The sequence below is a fragment of the Oratosquilla oratoria genome, chromosome 4 (genome assembly GCF_046742065.1).
Source record: "Oratosquilla oratoria isolate Oo_2021 chromosome 4, ASM4674206v1, whole genome shotgun sequence".
Classification (NCBI taxonomy): Eukaryota; Metazoa; Arthropoda; class Malacostraca; order Stomatopoda; family Squillidae; genus Oratosquilla; species Oratosquilla oratoria.
The window spans coordinates 4,358,057-4,384,247 of NC_134780.1; the positions used below are offsets into that span (position 1 = coordinate 4,358,057).

Below are 26,191 nucleotides of genomic sequence, written 5' to 3' on the forward strand. Positions count from 1 at the left end.
GGCCCGTCTTCGTGGGAGACGCTCAGGGAACGTCTTCACCCAGGACGAAGCCTCTTGACTAACGCCCACGGACGAGGTCGCTCGGAAACGAACTTGGCCTCGCATACTCCCTTTCGGTTTCTCGCTTACCCCGAGGATTTTCACGTAACTAGTGAGAGTGGTAGGCGTACGTTGGACGGAAGCAAGCGTCTCCACACTCATGTTCCTAGACGGCTAGTTGATGCATTTGCCCACCGGGGAGGGTGCATCGGCCGACATCTCAATGGCTCTGAGTGTGTTGGCGGACGTGGAGTTCGGGGTGGACTGGGACGGGTCTGCCCTTGCTCCCACACAGACTTTATTGGCTCGGGATTGAGTGGGACACAGTCAGCGTCCTTCGGGTGCTCCCCTGCGCCAAAAGAGCGTGCTCCCCCCCCCCGCCCCCCCCCCTCCGGGGGCGGGGGGGGGGGGGCCTCAACTTCGCGACCCCGGCCCTTCCACTGAGCCGCTTGGGGCGCCGACGGCTGGTACGGGAGGTCGACAGGAGCATACTGCTTCTCCCGCGTGACCTGCCCGGGCCGATACCCTCAGCACTCCACAGGTTGTTGCGTCCCTGGCTTCGGTCGGGGGCCCTACGCCGGTCGCTGGAGTTTCTCCGCACCCACTCTGTGGAGCGGGTGCGGGACCTAGGGACTGGACATCGACGACTCCCTTGGGGACACGGTGTCTCTACCACTCAGTCGCCCCTGTCCCATGTGTCGCCATGGAAACGGCTCCACCCCTCTCATCTCAAAAAAGTGGAGGGGGCAAAGGGCGACCGAGGAGTGGGGAGGGGCCAGGAACCGTTGATCAGGATACAAATTTCGTATAATTTACGCATTGTGTGAACAGTGCAATGTTGTGCATGTCACATTCTTCGGCGTGGGTACTTGACGTTTCTGTCTCCCCTCTACTGAGTGATAAAATGAATAAGTCTCCCATAGGAAAGACACACGTAATAACGGTTTGATTCAGGCTTCACCTCTCCTCCCACCTGTCCTCGTCTCATGCATAGCTTCGCTGTGCAGGTTTCTTTCAGCCGATAATATTTCTTTGTCGCGGCTCGTGCCGCTTAAATTCTTCTTATCGGCTTAAGAAACCTGCACAGATTTAGGGTCCCTCCCTCCTCCCACAGGCGAAGCCTTCATTTCTCATTGAAGTGACGCTACGGCCGGCTCGAGCTAGCCGGGTAAGAAGGGAGGGGATAGGGAGGGGGAGGTGGGGTCGACAATGCGCATGCCTGCACAGAGCCGGGAATTTTAAATTTCCGATGATTTTGGCGGAAAATTCAAACCACACTCAACCTTCGGGAAATGGCCATATGACCAGGAGTGTGGTATGGGATTATCGCTATAGCTTCGCTGTGCAGGTTTCTTAAGCCGATAAGAAGAATTTAAGCGGCACGAGCCGCGACAAAGAAATATTATCTTATTTATCTGACCATTCACTTGTTTATCCATTATCTTTATTTACTTTTTCGTTTATTTTCTCATCCATTCATTCATTCGCTCATAACTTAATCAATCTACTGGTTGACTTTTTTTTTATCCATGGTGGCTGAGAACATACTTTGTTTAATTAAATGTTTGTATTTCATTTATATAAGTATATTTTACGCACGAGCGCATATATATATATATATATATATATATATATATATATATATACATATATATATATATATATATATATATATGTGTGTGTGTGTGTGTGTGTGTGTGTGTGTGTGTGTGTGTGTGTGTGTGTGTGTGTGTGTGTGTGTGTGTTTCTCTCCCTCGCGCGCACCATCTCGGATATCCTCCTCAGCGTCGGAATAAGTAAAATCGTTTTTGCCAAGGTGTCCCCCTAATCTTCCCCTCTGCTGAATCCACTCGCCCGGCGTCAGGCAGATCAAACTGCGTGCGGAACATCACATAACGAATCCACCCTACCCAGTAACTCTTGACAGCTCAGTCTTTACTCCGGCTAGACAACTATACGCCTAGGGCAGAGGTGGGGAACCTGCGGCCTTCCGGGCCATCAAGTGCGGCCTTCTGCGGCCTTTGATATGCATATTACTTTTTTTTTTAAAAGACCTTGAATATTTTTTAAGTCTGAAATCATTATACACCTGAAACTTATAATATACACCACACACATAGACGAAAGCAAAGACCCCTAAAAAGGGATAAAATATTTGAAAAAAAAAAATAATAGTTTGTTCAGTGCGGCCTCTACAGTATGTGGGACGATGAATTGTAAGGTGGCCTTCATGCACAAAAAGGTTCCCCACCCCTGGCCTAGGGTAAGTTATTTCTCCATCGATTAATCCCTTCTGTACAACCTAACAAGTTTAACGCGTATTTTAGTATTTCGTCTACAATAACCACCTTTTTTCTGGGAACAATATTACACTGAAGAGGTGGAGTCATAGAAATGATAAAAAAGAAATTCAAGGAGGGTGGCAGAAAGTAGGGATAACACAAATCTAAAAAAAGATCAATTTTTTTTTTTCAGCACAGAATCATCTTCAATTATTAAGAATACGGCGTGACTCTGGTCCGAAAGGGTGCCAATAAAGTCCCTAAAATAGTGACATAAAAATCTTACAGTCAGTACCATGTACGGAGCATATGTTTAAAGAGTTTGTTCTGGCTGTTCCGAGATGATTTTATTCGGCTAAGGAACAGCCGTCGGACAGAAGAGATTGATATACAGAAACCAACATGATCAACAACTTATTCACATCGAATAACAAACGTATTTCATACAGAATACTAATTGTAGTGTAATAGGACGGTAGGAATGTCCCGCAATGGGAGCAGGGAGCGGATCGAACCCTTGTTACTAATCCCAGTACACTCCCGACGAACAGTTCTGCTTACGCGCACTGGCAAAGGGCCCAGGGACTCGTGGTGGTCTCTGGAATGAAGGGTACGGACATTAGGTCTTCCTTCGACAGAGACTCAAACGGCCGAGGTATAATGACGTCACCAGTGACCACTGGATATGACGAGGACGGTGCACCATCAGGAATATGCAAAAGCATAAGAGAGGGATTCACCTGTGTACGAAGAATAGTGGAAGAGTTTTTCTTTCGTTCCATCCAGTTCTTTATATGTTTATTTGTGAATGTGACCGGGTATCATAACGCCCGAGGGCAAGGAGAAGAACTCGGAGGACACTCTGACAGTGAAACAGAGAAATCTTCTAGCTTTCAGGAAAGTTATTCTGCACCTAGTATCCAAAATCAAGGAGAGCCTAACTGCCCTAAGGACAATGAAAGTGATCAGATCATCTCCTGCATTCGCTTCATATTCGACAACGATGAGTCCAAGACGGCAATGAACACCCAAGGCAACAGATCATATCCATCATTTGGTAATGTTGTTGCAGAAAGTAATACAGAGGCTAATCTATACACTGAAGAGGCAATCAACAGTCTTAGATATCTTTTTGGCTGTAATCAGGAAAGTGAATTCCTAGATAACAGGATATCATCAGAAAGATTTCCATCCTGGTTTCCTCTGAAGCTAAATCTGGAGAGACGTGCTTCTTGGATTCCAGTGATCTTCAAGCCGGAAACTAGCAAAGTGGAATCGCCTTCGAAGAAACCTTCATCCTTTATCTCAAAAGACCGTTTACTCAATGACGAAGACCTACAAGTAAGCGCCTGTTACCCTTACAATGAACAACTGTCTAATGTTAAGTATTTGTCCGGATTCTACAAGGAAAAGGATCGGTCTCCTTCATGGATTCCCATCACCATAGAATTTGAAAGACGGGCATCATGGATACCCGTCACATTCACATCAAATCTGAAGAAAACTTTAAAGAAACCATCACTACACTCCGATAAAAGGACCACATTTCTTCAGAATATGTGTGATCGGTTTCCTTCATGGATTCCCATCACCATAGAATTTGAAAGACGAGCATCATGGATACCCGTCACATTCACATCAAATCTGAAGAATACTTTAAAGAAACCATCACTACACTCCGATAAAAGGACCACATTTCTTCAGAATATATATGATCGGTTTCCTTCATGGATCCCCATCTCTATGGAATTTGAAAGACGAGCATCATGGATACCCGTCACATTCAAATCAAATCTGAAGAAAACTTCAAATAAATCATCACTGCATTCCGATAAAAGAGCTACAGTTCTTCAGAATCTATATGAAGCAGAAGAGAAAACGGTGTTTTATTATACAAACTGTAACACAGACGAACTTCTCTTCGCTTCAAGTCAGCATCACATTCGTATTAAAAGGCAGGTACAAGATAGCGAAGAGGTGCTTGAAAATATCAGATGCTTATTTCAGGAACCAGACACTTCGTAGAACGAAGAAAGCAAATTTAAGAATGATGGCGAACTTCTCACAAGCACATTAAATACTTGTTCAGACAGAGTTGGGAGAACGAATTAGTCCACTATAGGAAGGAGAAGGAGATTATCACTTCACGGATCCCGGCTGTTTTCAAATCACTACCCACAACTAATTTCCTTTCTAAAGGAACATTGCACCCCAATCAAATTGACTTGTCCCTTAAACAATGATGCAGACAGAAGAAACAAAGGGTATCATTAAGGAGATGGACACCATTTTTTATAGAATCAGGAAAATCTACTCTTGTAATGAAAGACGATTTTCTAGAAAGCCTTAAAAACCTCTTCAGTAGGGAAAATAATAACTGTCGTTATGGTACACAAGGGAAGTAAATACGTCCTTCCTGCATTCTACTAGTGCTAGTCCCCGAAGGACGTTCATCGTGGATTGCATAGGATTTAAAAAAAGAACAGAAGAACGCAGACAACAGAAAGCCTCACTGACTCCCATTCAACCTCAGTTCTTCAAAATCTGTACAAAGGCAAAAAAGCGAACGGTGTCTTGTCGACTACGACACAAACTTGGCGACTCTATTCGTCAATGAAACTGACCAATCAGGGAAGTACACCGAATGTTGCTGATAAAGAGGAAGCAAAAAGCTCCGACTACAGAGGAAAAAATCTCATCAATGGTCCCTTGATATTTATGACATGGTAATGGTACAATATAACACAATTAGGTATATATGATATGGCAGAATATTAGTCATTCTTATTTGTGGATTGTCAATGGTAAAAATTGAATGCGTTCTTTGGTATTTAAATGGTGTACCAATGGTGAAATTTGTTGGGTTTCATCATCATCATCATCATCATCATCATCATCATCATCATCATCATCATCATCATCATCATCATCATCATCATCATCATCATCATCATCATCATCATCATCATCATCATCATCATCATCATCATCATCATCATCATCATCATCATATATATATATATATATATATATATATATATATATATATATATATATATATATATATATATATATATATATATATATATGTGTGTGTGTGTGTGTATTTACCTAGTTGTATTTACCTAGTTGTATTTTACGGGAAGGGGAGCTATGCTCGTGAGGTCCCGTCTTCATATCTCATTTTATCTAAACTATTTTTAAATTCATGTATTGTTTTTGCACACACCACTTTCTCATCTAACTTGTTCCAACTGTCTATTGCTCTGTGAGGAAAGCTGTTCTTTTTCAAATCTCTTCTATAGTTGTCTTTTTTTATTTTCTTTCCGTGTCCTCTTGTATTTCTGTCATCCCATTTTATCAGATTCTCTCTATCAGTAATTTCTATGCCTTTCATGATTCTGTAAATAGCTATCAAATCTCCTCTCTCTCTTCTTTGCTCTAGTGTCTGTAGTTTAAGTTTTTGTAGTCTCTCTTCATATGATAGTTTTGAGAGTGTTGGTGCCAGTTTAGTAATTGCTCTTTGTATTCTTTCAAGTTTTTTTATACATTTTTTTGTACTTGGTGACCATATCGTTGCTGCATATTCCAATCTTGGTCTTATCAGGGTGACTAGGATTTTCCTCACCATTTCTTCATCCAGGTATGTAAATGCCACTTTGATTGTTCTTATTAAATTATAAGTTTCTCCAAAAATCTTATTTATATGTTTCTCAGGTGACATATTATTCATAACAATGACTCCCAGGTCCCTCTCATTTTCTACTCTTTTTATTCCTTCTTCTCCCAAATTATATGATCCTGTTATTCTGTTTTTGCTTTTTCCAAATTCCATTATACTACACTTTTTTGTATTGAACTCCATCTCCCACTTCCTACTCCATTCTTGTACTTTATTTAGATCTCTCTGTAGTGATTCACAATCTTCTTCAGTTTTCACTCTTTTCAGTAATTTTGCATCATCTGCAAAGAAGCTCATATAGCTTTCAATTCCTTCATCCATATCATTAATATATATAGCAAACATTATTGGGGCCAGAACTGTTCCCTGCGGGACACCGCTTATTACTTCATTCCATTTTGAGTGCTGATCTCTTATCACTACTCGCATTTTTCTTTCTTGCAAAAAGTCTTCCATCCAATTTAGCAATTTACCTTGTATTCCTCCTTCATATTCTAATTTCTTAAGCAACTTCTTATGTGGTACTTTGTCAAAAGCTTTTTTTAGGTCTAGAAATGCACAATCAGCCCATCCATCTCTTTCTTGTATTATATCTATTAGCCTTGAATAGAAACATATTAAATTGGTGACGCATGATCGTCCTTGTCTGAATCCAAATTGCCTTGGATTTAGTACGTTGTTTTTTTCCAAGTATTTTACCCATCTACTTTTGATAATTCTTTCACATATTTTTGCTATTGTACTTGTTAGAGAGACTGGTCTATAGTTGGTAGGTTCTTCTTTATTTCCTCCTTTATATATAGGTACTATATTTGCTTTTTTCCAATCTTCTGGAACTTTTCCTTCTTTTAAGGAACTGCTTATTATGCTATGTATTTTGTCTGCCAGTTCATTCCTACATTCTTTCAGAATCCAGTTTGCTATTTCATCTGGCCCATGCGACTTTCTGACATCAAAATTACCCAAGTGTGTCAATATTTCATTCTTCGTTACTTCTATTTCTTCCATAGGGGGGACTTTTTCCTTCCACTCAATCTCTTCAGGTTGTATATTTTCCCTTGTAAACACTGATTTAAAATGTTTGTTCATAATTTCTGCCATTTCCATTTCCTCAGTGTATTCAACTCCCCCTTGTCTTAATTTCTCCAAGTCTTGTTTGTTTTTCAGTTTATTGTTTACAAATCTGTAGAATAGTTTTGGTTGATCTTTACACTTTTCTATAACATCTTTTTCATATTTTCTTTTTTCCTCTCTGCACTTTTGTACATATTCATTTCTATAACCAGTATATATTTTCCATTTTTCAGGTCTTCTGTCTTTTTTCCATCCGGTCCAGGCTTTGTCTCTTTTGTCTTTTAACTCCCTACAACTTTTGTTGTACCAGCATTTTACATATTCTTTTTCTTGTTTTTGTCTTGGGACATACTTTTCCACTCCTTCTTTGTAAATTTTTGTCAAAATATTCCATTTCTCTTCCACTGATGTTTCTTCTTTGTATATTTCTTCCCAGTTTTCTTGTTGGAAGAATTCTCTTATTTTATCAAAGTTTGTTTTTTCATACATCATTCTTCCTTTTCTATATTGTTCATTTCTTTTCATATATTTTTCTTCATTAAGTTCCAGTTCAATCAATATGTGGTCACTTTTACCTATTGGTGTTTTATATTCAATCTTGTCCACTATTCTAGGTTCAGATGTAATTATTAAGTCTAGCCTCGATGGTTCTTCTTCATTTCTATACCTAGTGTTCTCTTGTATCCATTGTGTCATTGAATGGTCAGTAATCATCTCAAGTAGAGCATTTCCCCATGAGTCATCACCACTCTTTACTGTCATTTCTTCCCAGCAGATTTCTTTGCAATTAAAGTCGCCCATCATAACTATTCTTCCTCCGTCTTCCATTATTTTAGTTAATGCTATCTTTGTGTCCTCTAACATACTTTTATGTTCATTCTCCTCCCATGAGGCTGTTTTCGGAGGCACATAGTTGATCACAAATTTTCTGCTCTTCTTATCTCGGTCTTCCACTTCTATCATAATCATCTCTACTGTATTCTTTCCATATATGACACCTTTCACGTTTATATCCTTCTTTGTCAGGAACATAACTCCACCCCCTTGTTTTTTCTCTCTGTTTCTAATCCAATAATTGTATGTATCATGTCCTACACTGTTGGGTGGTAGTGGGCCTTTTAATTTTGTTTCTACAATTCCCATTATGTCCGGTTCTTTTTCTTTCAAATAATCATTCAGTTCATTCAATCCTGTTATCAATCCATCTATATTTGTGTAAGACACTCTTAGTTTTCTGCCACTTCCATTGTGTTCTCTGTTTCCCTTATGTTTTTCTTTAGTATGTCGAACTGCTTTATTTTCATGTTCACTACTCTCCAATAGAATCTCTCTTTCTCTGACTCCGTTCTTTCCTCGTTTTTTGCCTTAGCTTCAATTCTTTTCTGCTTTTCTGCCTCTCTTTCCTCCTTATTCATTTCTCTTTTTATCCATACCTTTTTATATTGATCATTTGTTGCTAGTTTCCCTGTCTTGGATAGAATTTTCTCTGCCGTTGTTTGTGACCTGAATTTAATCTTAATTGGTCTGGTCTTATCTGTACTATATTTTCCGAGTCTGAATTTTTCCTCAATTTCCTTTATAATTTCTGGTTCATCTTCCTGGACTAATTTTAATAAACTGCTTACCCTTTCATTTTCCTCCTTGATTCTTGCGGTTCTATCTGGGTTATGTTTCTCTTCCATTCCTAATATAATTATACATTTCTTTTTGTCAGCTAATTCTCTTACTATATTCTCCTTCTGTCTCATCACTTTAATAACTGAGTCTTCATTATGTTCTTTCAATTGCTGTTTGACTATGTCAGTGAATGAAACCTTATTCCCTTCTTGAGTTATTCTCCAATTTTTAGCTTCTGTAGCTATTTTCTCACTGTTTTCATTACTATTCTTCTTCAATTTCTCATTCTCCTCCTTTACATTTCCTAACTGTCTTTTTAGGTCCTCTACTTCTTAAGTTAAGTTTCTGTTAGCCTTCTCTAGTTGTTCCAATCTTTCAATTCTTTGTAGAATGGAGCCTACATTACCTAACTTACGTTCCAAGTCCTCGATCACCTTATCAACTCTCTCCTCTAGTCTTATCAGTCTGGGGGGGTTGTGTCCCCCCCACCCTCTTTAAATCCCTGGAACATATTCTCGTCACTTTCTACTGTATTTCTCCTCTCTATACTTCTAATCTTTACATTTTTATTTGCCATTTCGTCATCCGGTGGTCGTTTCATGTTGATCTTCCGCCCGTCTGCCTGGGCCAAGTCCTCCACATCCTCATTATCTTCCATTTCCCCAGTAATCCCTCCCCCTCTCCTCTTTCCTTACTTTCCCACTACCTCACGAGCAATTCCCCCCCCTGCAAATACAAAAAGGCACTTCTCTTTGCGTTGGTATCCTCAATCTGCACTTTTCTTCAGAGCGTTCGTCAAGCCGTCCGTTCGTTGAAAGTGTGTGTGTGTGTGTGTGTGTGTGTGTGTGTGTGTGTGTGTGTGTATCGCTGGCAACCACCAAGGAAATTGGAAGAAAACAATAATTCCCAAGCGCTTTCGTGTTATAATAACACAAAAGCCCTTGGGAATTATTGTTTTCTTCCGATTTCCTTAGTTGTTACTAGCAAAAGTCGTGGATCACGTGTTGTTTTAGTGATCTTTCTGCATACACACACACACAAACTCACACACACACAAACACACAAACACATACACACACAAACACACACACACACATACACACACACACACACACACACAAACATATAGATATATGTATATATACTGTATTTATATATATATATATGTATATATATATATATATATATAATATATGTATATATATACATGTATATTGACTATAATAGGACAAATAAGACTGTAGGTGGAGGAAGCAGACGAGGAATAATGGGAGAATTTTAATGTTCTAACGTTTCGACCCGCAGGTCTTGATCACAAAGCTAACAACTCAAACATAACAGGGGATTTCATACATATACGAGTCATCTCATGGGACGCTTCGGAGAGCTTGTTATTTTATTTGTGAATTCTTTTATTATTAAAAAGCTTGTGACTTTTGCTAGACATATAAAGCCTTCTCTATGGTTAATGTTGTTATTAGTGGATAGGAGGTAAAGGGAACACGGGCTGAGAGAAATACTTTTATTCCTGACTAGTTTCGCCTGAGTGGCTTCTTCTGAAGAAGCCACTCAGGCGAAACTAGTCAGGAATAAAAGTATTTCCCTCAGCTCGTTTTCCCTTTACCTCCTATCCACATTCGTCATAATGTATACACAGTTGTTATTAGTGTTAATGTATGCTGCTTCAATTGTCTTCTTCAGTTTCTTGGATGATCCTTTATTGAATATGGTTAAGTTGTTCCAGTCTGGAAGGTGGCCATGCTTATCCACTTGCATTACTATGGAGATAGATGTTACGTCAGTGTAAGTTTGTTACGGGTTAGCTGGGTTCGAATTCTCGGCTCGTCCACGTTTCAATCTCCAATGGATGCCTCCTTCGAGCGATTCTCAGTCTCGTTTGCGATGGTATGGAATTAAAAATTATATGTGGTTGACAAAGATATATGTATATATATATATATATATATATATATATATATATACACACAAGCCGCGGGCTTCGCCGGGGGCTTGACTGCACAAATAGCGGCCTACGGCCGCAGCGCTCCGCGCGCTAATCCCACGATAGGGATCCCGTGCTGGGGATCCCGTGTTGGGGTTCCGCCCCGAGGCCGAACCTAAGGGACATTTTTTCCTGGTCAGTTCAAGGGAACATGGCAACCACTGAGGACTTGCGACCACTGAGGACTTGCGACCTCTGAAGACTTGCGACCACTGAGGACTTGCGACCACTGAGGACTTGCGACCTTTGAGGACTTGCAATCTTTGAGGACTTGCGACCTTTGAGGACTTGTTACCTTGGAGGACTTGTTACCTTGGAGGACTTGTTACCTTGGAGGACTTGTTACCTTGGAGGACTTGTTACCTTGGAGGACTTGTTACCTTGGAGGACTTGTTACCTTGGAGGACTTATTACCTTGGAGGACTTATTACCTTGGAGGACTTATCATACAACCTCGTAGGACTTGCAACTTCAGAGGACTTGCACCCTCGTAGGACTTACGACCTCGGAGGCGCTTGCAGCCTCGAAGGGCTTACAACTTCGGAGGACTTGCACCCTCGGAGGACTTGCACCCTCGGAGGACTTGCACCCTCGGAGGACTTGCACCCTCGGAGAACTTGCACCATCGGAGAGCTTACAGTCTCGAAAGGCTTACTGTCTCGGAGAACTTACGACCTCGGAGGACTTACAGACATGTACCATTTTTAAAATATGTCACCTTTGAAATGGTTTAATTTTTATTATTAGTATATATTTCTTTTCCAAACTCACAATTTTTGGCGCATTTCACTTACTGCAAAGTATCTACATTTAATACAATGTCTTCATTTGATTCCTTCTTCCCTAAAGAACCTAATATTACAAATTAATCGACAAAAGTAATTATAAAGATACCAAGTATCAAGATGATATAATGTTAATCATCAAAATTCGCAAACACAATAGCAAATGTACTCGTACCTCCAACCTCCATTTGAATAACGACAATATGGCTTCCGTTGCAGACATCTAGCTGTCCCCTGTAACAACATATCACACAGGATGATGATCTACACATGTGCGAAATAGGCTTACAGGGAGGTGTCCGCAGATTGCCACGCCGACTGAGCACTTGAAGGGTTTTAACAAAATCGACGAAACCACCCTGGACCGCGGAGACTTATCTTTTATATTATATTAGATTTATTAACTTTTGTATGTAAAGTTACACGGGTTGTCGGATGGTTTGTACGGCGTGAATGGGCTACCGAGATATATATTTTTTTTACATAAATTGGTTTATATATTATGTATTAGATGAATATAAACTTAATTAACATTTTATATAAACCCGTGCCATTACTTATATTGTAATGCTCTGTCAAGACTTTTGAAAGCTGACATGTTTAATTTTTTAGATTTTTAATTTGTTTATTAATTTATCTATGCTGAAGTGAGCCAACAGGAAACAAGCTGGTTAAAGTTGTAGATGTTGGTCTACATCGACAGCATTAGCTACACTAGTGTATGTGAATAGCGCCACACGACGTTGTCGACCTCAATACAGTGCGGCGATATTGTGTCATGTTGCTGCATAATATACACCTGCTGAAGATTGAAAACCTCACGCACAGTTGCCCAACACAACTCAATGAACAATGTGGTGGAGCTAGAAAATCTCTCCCCCTCTCTCCCTCCCACACCAAAGGATTATAAAGGCGTAGCATGCCGACAGGAGACATTTTAGTCCATAACAAGTTGGATGTGAAAAAAAAGATAATTATGAATAAATAAATAGATAAATAAATAAATTAATTAATAAGATGTATAAGGATACAAATACTAATAAATAAGATAAAATAAATAAATGAATAGGTAAAGTTAAATAATAAACAAACAGGTAAATAGTAAATAATAATAAATTGACAGATAGATAATTATAAATGATAATTAAGCAAATAATAATAAACAAACAAACAAATAATATAAAACACAGCATTACAGCATCTTGCTTAGGCTTTTATCTAAAAGCTTCGAATTGAACTACATTGCACTGCTTCTGCAGGAAGTTTATTCCATTCATTAACTTCATGGTTAGCGAAGTTATTTCTACCCAATTTAAATATATTTCCTGACAGCTTGAGACCATTATTTCTTGTCGGACTTTCATTCAGTGTGAAAAATTTGTCACTATTGATGTCGTCAATTCCCTTTAGAATCTTAAAAGATATGTACCAAGTCACCTCTGAATCTATATATTTTTATTTTTAGGGAAAACAGATTCATATATCTTAGTCGATTTTTGTATGATTTCTTTTTTATATTTTGAATCAGTTTTGTGGCTCGCCGTTGTACTTTTTCCAATCTGTCAATGACTTTAATGAGATTCGATGACCATATGGAAAAGCATATTCCTATTCCAAATGTGGACGAACTAACCATTTATATAGCATGTTAATGACGGATGACTTTTGAAGTCAAAAGATCGCGCAATCAGTCCTACAATATTCTTTGCTTTCTCAGAGGCTGAAATACACTGCTTAGATGATTTGAGATCATTACTGATAATTACGCCGAGATCCTGTTCACTATTCACTATTGTTAACGAATTTCTAAATAACTTGTAATCGTACTTACTGTCATTTTTACCAATGTGCATTACCTTGCATTTCCTTGTGTTAATTTTCATTTGCCACTTTTCAAACCATTGCTGTAGTTTATCTAAATCTTCTTGAATATCTAAAGCGACTACATATATGGCCATGTTCAAGGGTCATCCAGTCAATGGCAGTAAAATTGAAATCCCACATTATCAATAAGTTCCGGTAGCAGAAAATAGACAGTTCTTGAAACAATAGTTTGTCGTCTGCTAATGATATAATGTCTTTGGCCTATATATTACACCTACATTCATTTTTTGTCCATTTGTTTAGGTTAATTCTACCCTGTTTCACTTTCTCTAAAACACAGGCATGGACATTGCAATTATAACGTACAACAGAACACCCCCACCTTTCTTGTGGCTTCTATCGTGATGAAAGTGTTTAAATTCCGCAATATTAAAGTCAGCTTCAAAATCTCCACCATTTAACCGTCTCAGTTATTTTCGCTTTTGACATACGCCTGTATTTCTTGGAATTTGTTCCTAATACTACGAGCATTAAAGTACGTAATGGTGTGTGGAACAAGGAGGACGGGAGGAAATAGAAGCAAGGGTAGTGAGTGGTGGGGTAAGGAAGCAAAGAAGGGTGTAGAAGAGAAGAAGCATGCTTTCATAGATTGGCTACAAATTAGGATGAGGGAATCATTTGAAAGGTACAAAGTAAAGAGAAGTAAAACATAAAATAAAAGAGGCAAAGAGGAAAGCAGAAGTGAAATGACAGAACATTTTGAAAGTAATAAAAATTTTTTGGAAAGAAATTAAAAGAGGAAGAGGAGGCGAATCACGTAGAGAAGAAAAGGTAAAAGGTGCAGATGGAGAAATTATACTAGAAGAGCAGGTAGTGAGAGGAAGGTGGGCAGAGTATTTTAGGGAATCCTAATTGTGAAGGAAGATAGGGAGGAAAAGGTATTTGCAGTGGGAAGTGCTAAGAAAATTAGAGTGATGAGTGAGGAAAATGGAGGAGAAATAAGGAAAGATGAAGCGAAGACAGCTGCCAAGATGATGAGAATAGGTAAGGCACCTGGGTTGAATGGATGCCATGCAGAATGAAAAAAAGAGGCACAGTGATGGTGGACTGGCTGGTGAGGTTATTTAATGTTAGTTTAAGAGAGGGTAGAGTGCTGGAGGAGTGTCTGCATAGTTCCACTTTACAAAGGAAAGGGGGGACAAGTGTTAGTATAGTAGTTTCAGAGGGATAAGTTTGTTAAGTGTAGTTGGGAAGGCTTATGGGAGGGTCTTGATTGAGAGGATTAGGAGAGGAACAGAGGGAGTAATTGGTGAGGAACAGTGTGGGTTTAGGACAGGTAGGGGTTGTGTAGATCAGATCTTTGTGGTAAGACAGATATGTGAGAAAGCTACGGGAAAAGGTAGGGATGTATTTTGGGCATTTATGGATCTGGAAAAGGATTATGACAGGGTGGACAGGAAGGCACTGTGGGAGGTATTGCAGATATATGGGATAGGAGGAAAGCTGTTAAGAGCAGTCAAGAGTTTTTACAAGAGTAGTAGAGCTTGTGTTAGAATTAGAAATGGAGAGAGAGTGGTTTGAGGTAAAGTTGGGGCTTAGTCAGGGATGTGTTATATCACCCTGGCTGTTCAACTTATACATGGACGGGGTGGTGCAAGAGGCGAATGAAAAGGTAGTGGGCTAGGGATTGGAGATGGTTAAAGAAAATGGAGAAAAGTGGGAAATAAGCCAGTTGTTGTTTGCTGACGACACTGCGCTTGTAGCAGGATCAGAGGAGGGATTGAGGAAGTTAGTGACAGAGTTTGGGAAAGTATGTGAAAGAAGGAAGTTGAAGATAAATGTGGGTAAAAGTAAGGTGATGAGATGTACAAGGGGAGAGAGAGGCAGCAGACTGGAAATGAGTATTACATAACACAAGAACATAGGAATGAAGGAGGTTGCAAGAGACCATAAAGCCTACACTAGGCAGCTCCATATCCATCACCACCTGTCATCCCCATCCATAAAGTTGTCTAACCGTTTTTTAAAACAACTGATAGTTTCAGCGCTCACTACATGGTTACTAAGTCTATTCCATTAGTTGACCACCCTATTAGTAAACCAATTCTTGCCTATTTCCTTCTTAAATCTAAATTTGTCCAGTTTAAATCCATTACTGCAAGTCCTGCCCTGTTGTCTTAATATGATGACCTTGTTTGCATCACTCTTGTTAAAGCCTTTGATCCACTTGAACACCTCTATTAGATCACCCCTCACTCTGCGTCTTTCCAGAGAGTGTAAGTTAAGGTGCCGAAGCTTCTCCTCGTAAGACAAATTTCTGAGTCCATGTATCATTTTGGTCATTCTTCTCTGAACTGATTTTAGTGAATTTATGTCCATTCTATAGGACGGAGACTAAAACTGTACCGCATAGTCAAGGATGGGTCTAACTATCGCTAGAGTTTGATAATTACCTCTGCACTTCTATTCGTTACCGCCCTAGCAATGAAACCTAATGCTCTGTTAACTTTATTTCTGGCGCTAATTCACTGTTTCCTGGTTTTAAGGTCCGGACTCACTAGATTTCCCAAGTCTCTCTCACACTCAGTTTTCTCTAAAACGTGTTATCTAAGCTGTATCTATTTTCGGGGTTGTGTAGCCCTACGTTTAACACACTACACTTAGAGATATTGAAGGTCATTTGCCATTTCACCGACCATGTGAACAATTTGTTAAGATCATCCTGCAGAATCTCTGCGTCGTCTCCTGACCTAATTAGGCGTCCTATTTTCGTGTCATCCGTGAACTTACTAATATCACTATTTATCCCATCGTCTATGTCATTTATGTACATAATGAACAACAAGGGACCCAAAACCGAGCCCTGGGGAACCCCACTAGTAGCATTGCCCCACCTGGAATTTACTCCATTTATGGTGACCCGCTGTTTTCTGTTACTAATCCAAGCTCTAATCCATTCTAACACTTTTCTTCCTATGCCATGGGCTTTGATTTTATTTATTAGTCTCTGGAGTGGCACCTTGCCGAACGCCTTGCTAAAGTCAAGGTAAATCGCATCGTAATTAGCATTGTTATCTGACGCCTTATATACTTTAGTGTAAAAAGATAGAAGATTAGTCACACATGACTTACCCTTGGAGAAACCATGCTGTGTGTCACAAATCAAATTATGTCTCTCGATGTGTTCTCTAAGTCTATTTACTATTACTGATTCAAGCCTTTTACCTATAACTGATATCAAATCGATTGGCCTGTAGTTGCATATAGACGATTTGATTGATCTCCCTTCTTAAAAACAGGAACAACGTTTGCCTGCCTCCAAGCAGTAGGCACAAAACCAGTGTTTACCGATTTATTGAATATTTCAGTTAACTGGTCGAAAATTTCGAATTGACACTCCATAAGCACTCTCGGAGAATTTTCGTTTGGACCCCGGGGTTTTGTAGCTTTAAGTCCTTCTATCTGCTTGACTATTTCTACTGTACTAATGCTGATATTAGATAGTCTACTCTCTTCATCCCCACTGAAAATCGGATCGCGGTCAGGTACCTCATCTAATCTCTCATTTGTAAACACCGAGAGGAAATATTTGTTAGATTCCTCACTCATTTTTTCCTCCGATTCTATCATGACATTTTCATCGTTTTTAATTGGGTCTATTCTTTCTTCATTGTTTTATTCTATAGAGATGAAAGAAACACTTAGGTTTGGATCTTCCTTGACTGGCAACCTTAATTTCATAGTTGCGTTTCGCTGTATGTGTATACTTTTTAACCAGCTTTGCCATTTGCCATTTCGTTATATCTTAAGGGAGAGAGACTGGAGAAAGTAGATAGTTTTAGAAGAAAAGAGATAATATGAAAAGTATGTCGTAGAAAAATGTAAAGATCAACCAAAACTATTTTATAGATTTGTAAACAACAAATTGAAAAATAAACAAGAATTAGTGAAACTATGACAAGGAGGAATAGAATACACAGAGGAAATGGAAATGGCAGAAATTATGAACAAGCATTTTAAATCAGTGTTTACGAGAGAGAACATACAACTTAGAGATGTCGAGTGGGAGGAGAAAGATCCCCCTATGAAAGAGATAGAAGTAACAAGGAATGAAATAATGAATCACTTGAGTAATCTCGATGTTAGCAAATCACATGGTCCACATGAAATGGCAAACTGGATATTGAGAGAATGCAGGAACGAACTAACAGACAAAATACATAGTCTAATAAGCAGTTCATTGAAAGAAGGAAAAGTTCAAGAAGATTGGTAAAGAGCAAATTTAGTTCCAATATATAAGGGGGGAACAAAGAAGACCCTACAAACTATAAACCAGTCTCTCTTATAAGTACAATAGATAAAATTTGTGAAAGAATTATCAAAATTAGATGGGTAAAGCACTTGGAAAAAATGTATTAAATCCGAAGCAGTTTGGATTTAGACAAGGAACATCATGTGTCACAAACTTGATGTGTTTCTATTCAAGACTAATAGATATAATATGGGAAAGAGATGGATGAGCTGCTGTTGCTTTTCTAGACCTGAAAAAACTTTTGATAAGGTGCCACTAAGAAATTGCTAAAGAAATTAGAAACTGCAGGAGAAATACAGAGCAAACTACTTAAGTGGATGGAAGACTTCTTGTATGAAAGGAAAATGAGAGTGGTGATAAGAGACAAACATTCCAATTGGGATGAGGTGATAAGTGGAGTTACACAAGGAACAGTTTTGGCCCCAATAATGTTTACTATATATAATTAATGATATGGATGAAGAAATTGGTAGTGGTGGCGTGTGGGGGGGCGGCACTTTTCTACCTGTCCTGGAGTGGCACTTACCCATGTCAGGGCCCTGTCCACAACAAGGCTGCTTCACTTAATCAGCAATCCCTCTCCCTCTGCCCCCTTATGCAGAAAAAGAGATGGGGAGAAATCCCTTCAGGCTGCATCAAAATATCATTCATACATAACCACTCCCTACCCCCATCCCCTCTCTTGCATTACAGTATCATCAATACACAACCATTCTCCACTCACCCCTATCTCCTAATTTCTTCCTTGCTCAGCAAACATTCCTCTCTTGCTCAACACCCCTTTCACCCCATCCATCCATCTCATCCTCAATCGTCTCCAAAACTTCACATCCTACACCTCTGCCTTCCACACTTCTTTTACTAATCTTTCATCCCTTATTCTTTCCATATGTCCAATCCATCCCAATACTCTTTTATCAGCCCTATCTGGTAAATGGAAAGATAAAAACAGATAATTAGATAAATATAAATTAATAGATAAATAAGAATAATGAAATGGAGGTGTAGTTTGAAACTTGAAAAATAAATAATGATATCAAATAGTAGATTCCTGATAATCAACTTAGTATTTGATGACAAAAATACCTGAAATGTAGTTCTGATTGTGGATCAACAATCAAAAATGTTAACAGCAAAGTATTTCTATTGTTGGGGTCTGTCAGATTGTAAATGTATTTATTTATTTACTTATGTATTTTCATTGTTGTGTGCTCTTTATCTCAATTTACTTGATTATTTTTTATTTTGTTTTATTTTATCTTGTTTTACAGTGATTTGTTTTCTATTATCTTATGGCCTCATCTCTGGAAACCCAGTATCATTTATCTTAATTCTTTTTCTGTGATACACCACACTCTTTCCTAAAGTTTTATTTCATACTTCCTTTTAGAACAATATCCTGATATTGATTCATTTATTTTTTGTGAGCATAGTGGGTTCTGTGGGGCTATGTCTAAAGAATCCTCCATGTTTTCTCATCAGAATTTGATGGTGAATCACTCTCCCAATTTTTCCTCTTTTCTCTCTTTTATTTCTGTTTCCTCTTTCCTTTTTTTGTTTTCTTTTCATTTTTTCTTTGCATTTCCCTTCCTTTTTTCTTTCCCTTTTCTTTCTTTCGGGCTAGTTAAAGTTTGCCCACAGTTCTGTCTGCATTGTGTCCCACCCCAGCTCCCTTTCTAGAATAAATGCACCATGGAAAAGTTTCAGCTGTACAAAGGACATGTACACATCAGAATACTCAATTGTAGGGCATTTTTATGTACAAAATAGTGTACACATAGAGAGTATACAAACAAATAAACATAGGAACCTGATTTCTAGAAGGTGCATCCAAATAAGGCACCAGTACCACTGTTTCTAAGTGGAAAACAGAAGGTAATAATACCTAAATACGACACAATGGACCTCAGCATATCTTGGTATAACTGTATACTATCTACACACCATACATTACACAGGTAGAAATTGTCTGAATATTTCAGAATCTATAATACCTATGCTCCAGTCAGTGCATATACATGTTTGTCTATAATATAGCATATGTAGCACACATAGGGTTAAGTAAAAAGTAACATATAAGCACACTTACAATGGATGCATGGTCGGTGTTTTTAACATTCCAAAATGTCCATATATAAACATACATTGTTCCCTATAATCACAACCACAAACTATTTGTAATGGAAAATGTTCTTTACAAAGAAAATCACTCAGGTCTATAACAGTGCACAGAAGGGCAGGGAAGAATTAACCAGTATGTGTGCATTATTCTTAATGTTTCCGAATATATTTTTCTAATCTTAAAATTTTTCCTACAATCACAACCCAGAGTTATTTGTAAAGGAATATATACCTTGGAGAAAAAGAAAAACATGATATGCTTCAATATTTTTAACATTTTAGCACCAACCAGTTTATAGTTTGTGAAGCCTAGCTTCACACATAAGAGAAGGCATATGTAATAATCACATACACCTAAACAGGTTTTTCTTTCTAGCACAATAGATTCACTGCTATACTTTGTTGCAATGTAAAGAACCATTTGTTTATTTCTCATTATCAATATTCATTTTATTATTTTCTTTATCCAAGCACAAAATGGTTCACAGCAAAGCTATACCCAAATTTCAAGATTTGATATTCACAGCTAAAGATTTTACAGCACAATATTACACTGTTTAACATGGCAAATATGTATAAAGAAATGTAAAATCATCCTTATTTTAGTCCCTATAAATGTTCAATAGTTATGATAATTTGTGATCAATTTTGTGTAATGTTTTCCATGTTCACAAATGATAAACTATCCATCAGTTTTACAAATGAAAAATCATCATTGTGGATTGTCATCTTGTTTACATAGCAGGCATAATTTTTGCATTAATTTCTTCATAACCATATAGAATTTCTCATATTTTTTTCTTTCTGTAATGTATCATTAATTCATTGACACTATATTCTATCACATACACTACAGTACTGTTCATGCTATTCTGAAATTTATTCTGTAATGAATCTTCTCTTGATCAAGATTCAGTATGTTCTTTTATTTTGGCACTTTTGCAAGAGTGCCATTCTTGGCTGAGGCAGATAAGGAACACTTAGGAGCTGTAGTAATACAGCATAAATTGAATAAAGGTTCGTACCAATTTGTTGGAAGTGATGGTGTATGCCTTAGTGGTGCAAAGAGAAGATGCCAGTGGCCAATATTTGGCTCATGATATTGAAATAGAAGCTTCAAAACATTAAGCAGTATATTAAATTCTTGTGATATGAATTCTCACTCCATTGAATTTCAATATATACACAGATGATAATTAGGACATATAAACTTACTTGTAGTTGAAACCACAGATTAGAAAAGTGAAGAAATCTAAAAATAACTGCTTATTAATTTTTTTGTGTTGTAAAATAAACTATCTTTTTATGGTCATTATGACTTTTGAAAAGATTCAAGATAAAGCAACAGAGAAATCTAACAGAAGTAATAAAATCTATTACACTTATTAGATTCTATTACTTCATAAAAGCATTGATATATTGAGTAGACTGCAGGTCTAGACTGAAAGGGATTTTGATTGATTGAAACCACATTCAGACTAAGGGTATAGTCCTCACCAGATTTAAATCATCTGTAACTTGTTTTTACAAAATTATAGAGTGATCCAGCATTGATGGGGTCAAGGGAGGGAAATAAGGATGACATGCTAATGATAATTGTTGCCTTGAATTTTGCTGAGCGGAAATCCACACTCGCACAGTGGTTGGCAGCAGTTCTCAGGCCCTCTCATAGATCTTTCTGGTAAGAAGCTTTGGGCTTCTGTCTGTATTGTATCTTTATGGGACTGTTTACATGTTGCTGGCTTATAGTTGGAGGACAAGGAGAGCAATCACTGGTTTTCTTCCTTCCATGTGTAAAAAGGTGGAGGTAATACAGTGAAACTGATAGAGGGAGATCTTGGGCATATTCCAAAGACTGTCAACCCTTACAGGTATGCGATATCTTTTAGGATGTGATAAGGTAGTTAGCTCTTGTTTAGAGGTCATCCATTTGTGATTCAGGAATTTCACTGATCAGGCAATCCTCAGATCCCATTGCTGTGTGATTAATGAAGGTACCTGTTCATGTTATTGATTCCTTTTTGGTTTGAATAATGCAAAAGTTCTGGGTCACCATCTGTTCTCACCTGTCCATGCCTTGAAGGGCTGAGATGAATTAGGATCTTGATATACTGTGCTCACTCTGCTCCCCTATATTGGATGACTTTATGCTGTAATTTATTTTGAAGAATTTCACTCTGAACATGTCATAAGTATGTTACAATTTACCCAGTAAATACAATTAGGTAAATGCAGTGTTCCTGCTGTGAGTGCATTTCAACTGTCTGTTAACCTTTGGAAGCTGAAATGTGGTCTGTTCATTTTATTTTATTTATTTTTCTATTTTAGTTTTATTTACTTATTTATCATTATTATTTTTTGTTTATCTATTTTTTCTAACAGTTGTAATTAGTTTCATGTCCTGCAGTTGTTGTTGTTGTTCCTTAGACTGCATAAGGCCAGGTAACAGGGGATTCTTGTGGCTGTTTGGCCCTCGACTCTTGAGGTTGGGGGGTAGTCTTGTTATGAAGACGCTGCCACTTAAGGTCCTGTGCTGCATAACCACCACTATTGCTTGCTGGATGTATCCTTGTCTCTGAATTCCTTCACATTTGGGTCTTTGTCCAAGGTGAAAGTATTCAAATCTTTCCTTCTCTTTTAGTGTTAATTTAAAAGGTTACAGTTTTGTTCAAAAGACGCAGTAGGTATTGGTCCTTTATATCTTTTTGTTGCATGTGTACTTGTATTTACCTGTAAGTGGCTCTTTATAACTTGTATTAAGATGAATGTTTATGATGTTAACTCACCTCTTTGTTCCACCATTCTCTGCCTTTCCTTCTGTTTCCACACAATGTCTTTGCACATTTTAGTACTTCCTCCTTGAAACACATTCATTCTTCCTCTATTTCCACTTCTTTTTCCTTCAGTATATTCTATACTTCTCTCAATTTTCCCAGGTGTTATTTTGTCCTCCATCTCTCTTAACTTGTTCATTCACAGTACCTTTCTCTTTTCTTCTTCCTTCTCTTTGTATCCACTCTGTCTCCCACCAGATGATAATAAGACATTTCACTGGTCTCTCCCTAAATACATTCATGTCCAGGGCTCTTCCAATCCTCCTGATGGGCACCATTGCATACTTTATTAATCCCTTCTTGCCAAACTCCCCCACCAACCACTTGGGCCCATGTATACATATGCCTATCTTATTTCTCAAAACATTGTTTATAATCATTTCCCTTTCAGTACATATCTCCTACATTTTCACTCCACTTTTGTTCTTTCCTACCATACTCCCTGATTACGTTATCCACAGGTTCATCTCCAACTCAAAGTGTTTTGATCCTTGAACACTGGTACATGCACATTCCTTCCAAAACTCCCTACTCACTCATCTAGATAATTTTTTTTCTTTGAATTTTACCAGAAGAAATATATACATACAATGGAATTCCTAGTCCCTTGCTCTGTCCAATTTAGTCATCCTCTGTAACACAGTTGCGAACAGTTACTCATCACCCATTACCACCACAGGGATGAAAACTTAGAATTGGTAAAGGATAGATTTAAGGAGATAACATAAAAGTGGGACAGAAGTAATGAAAAATAGTTGATGATTTTTCTTTTGTGAGCAGAGATTTTCCTGTAACAAAGATGAATAGTGCATGGACCTGGTTGCTAGGGGTGTCCCCAAAAAAGTCCCTAAATTATTAACTGTGGTGTCAGTGCATTATATGTGGTAAGATGACCTAAATGGTGAGATGAATAATTAATGTATTGCTTTTAATGATATGGAACTACCATTTGTGCTCTTGGCCCAAGTTGATGTAATTTGCTAGTTTTCATGAACTAATTTCTGTTAACTCATTTTGCCCATTCCATCTATTCATACAGTATGAGAGCAGTACAAAAATATCTATTTTTCATTGTATCAAATTTTTTTCCACAATATTGGAATAGAAATGTGTGGCATTGTTTATGAATTACCATTCAAGTCTATGTTGTATACCTTTTGCTTTCCCTGGTGTGTTTTCTTTCTATTTTGAAGTTATCTGGTTTCAGCTAAAATAACCTTAATGTGGCCTAAGTACATCATTTCCTTCCTCTGTATCTAAAGAACTGTTTACATACATTCACATTCAGAATATCACTTATTCAAACTTCATATACCTGCTGCACATTCGTGCTAAAATATAAACTACTTTTGAGGTAAAAGGGAAATGAATAGAAATGAATAGAAATGAATATGAGGTGAAAGCTGCCTATGATTTCATATATAGGCATCTGTATACCTAGCCTGGTGGTGACAATGAACACCAAGTCAGATTAACACAGAGCTAGAGTGTATATTACAAGAGGCTGTATTATAAAATGTTTACAACAAGGGCAGCACAGTGTACAATGGTACCAGAAAGTTTCTTTTTTGAAACTGTCTGTTGATGATGAAAATTAGAATTAGCTTCTATATTGGTACCTCAATGGCTCATCGAGGGATGCTGTCACCCCCCAAAACACATGCTGTATGAATTATGTTCATTGTGAGCTGACACCAGGGAGCCACAGCCATGGAGTCTCCAGATGATACAGCATGAGGAATGTTGTTTTATGTTGACACTCTCATATATGTTTGCAGTCCTCTCTGTTTCATTCCACCATGGGCTGTCACTCCCTTTGTAGGGTTCTTGTAAGTGTAATCGATGATAGAATATAAAAGAAAATGGTACAACTTTTTCATAGAGTACAAAGTTTCCAGAAGCTCCTATTATATTTACAATAATCTAAAATATTATTTAAAGGTTTTTTGACGCAGGAAGTCCTTGTAGAATCACTGGTACTTGGAAATTTCTCAGCATTTCTAGAATCCAAAATAATCAAAGCTCCTCACTCACACTCAGAAACGCATTGTAGTTTATTATTAAGAGGTTCATGATCAAGTTTCTCATAACTATATACAAGATTTGCATGGTTGTGGATTTCAGAAGTTTTTATTGGATACCATCAACCACTGTGGAATGTCTTACTTCAAAATAAAGTAACTTTTGGTGCCATTATATTTAAAACCACATGGAATGAAACCTAGATTATCAATGAGTTGACACAAAAAGGATGATACAAGTATGGTTGGAATAACACTCATGTCTTCCTCTATCACATTCACAGCATTCTTGTGAGGACATTTGTTTGTTTTTAATTCAACAGAGTATACCAGTACAGATTTCATTTGATGCAGAAAAATATTACTTACAAAGCATTTTCACACAGTTTAAAGTTATAAGTACAGGCCTTGTGGAATATACATATTAAGTCACAAATGGCCATAGGGTTGTGTTAGTTCCCGCTAACACGATGGTGACCTTTATCATGACTTGCCATTTACAATGGTGTGACCTTGAAGGCAGGGTTGCATGGGAGAGCTCCTCTATACCTTTTGGTGTGAATTCTGAAATAGAAAAGAACATCTTACTCAAGTGAGTTTGCTTGTACACCTGCAGGCTAGCAGAAGTATTATTACCATTTTTTGAAGTTTATGTTGTTACATGCAAAGCGAGGTGGCAAAGTATGGAAGAGGAACATCTCTCCACACTTTAGACTCTCGCTCCCATCACACGTGTATCTTTCACTCCTTTGTACTTAAATCATGTGAAAACTGCACTTGACTGATGAGTTAAACACCACATGAGGATGGAGCCTTTATTTGTATGACATTTCGCTTATTACAGCTTTTTCAAGTAAGCGAAATGTCGTACAAATAAAGGCTCCGTCCTCATATGGTGTTTAACTCGTCAGTCTTGTCGGCAGCTGCTACTTTCATGAAAACTGCACTTCAGCGGAAAAACTGCCGGTTCGTCCACCAGTACATAAGGGTGTTGTTGTTGTTGTTGTTGTCGTTCCCTAGACTGTCTGTCCGAGCAGTCCCGTCTCCCCAAGGAAGGCCACAGCCGAAACTGGGTTTTCCCACAAATCCTTTATAGAGTGTATGTTGTGTTGTTTGCGTGCATGATTGTGTATAATGCAGTCTTCCATTATGTGTTGTATGGTATGGGGTGAAGTGTTACATCCTGGGCAGCTGTTCACAACACGGTCGTCCAGCCTCTTCTGGTAGCTTAGAAGTGCTGGGTGGTGACCGCATCGCAGTCTGGCCAAGTGGACTCTGTCCTTACGTGGGAGAGAGGATTCAGAGGGGTGGATATCAGGGGGTCTGGCATGCAGCAGTGTGTTGTCTTTCAGTGTGTTAATGGAGCGGTGAGTGATATGATTATGAATATGTTTCCGGAGGCTGGTATTTGGTGGTTGTGGAGGAAGAGAAGAGAGTATCTGTGTGTAATAAAGGTCTATGGGTGTAGTTTTAATGTTTCTTGGTGTGTGTGGGTGTTCTGCTATGTAGTGTAGCGGGTGTGATGTGTTTGTGGTGGCTGCAGCAAGTGTTTGTGTGCCTCTCATGTCGAGGTGGTCCTTGACTTTGAGGACTTTTGT

At 38.3% G+C, this 26,191-nt stretch overlaps 1 protein-coding gene across 1 annotated transcript in view; it reads right to left on the minus strand.

Annotated features, from left to right (window-relative positions):
* Window positions 1-21,046: 21,046 nt before the first annotated feature.
* LOC143024597 (lysosome membrane protein 2-like) overlaps window positions 21,047-26,191 on the minus strand; it is a 146,154-nt gene continuing 141,009 nt past the window's right edge. The window contains exon 10 of the mRNA XM_076183447.1: window positions 21,047-25,157. Within this exon, the coding sequence (XP_076039562.1) occupies window positions 25,137-25,157 (21 nt within the window). The 3' untranslated portion in view covers window positions 21,047-25,136. The remainder of the gene's footprint in view (window positions 25,158-26,191) is intronic.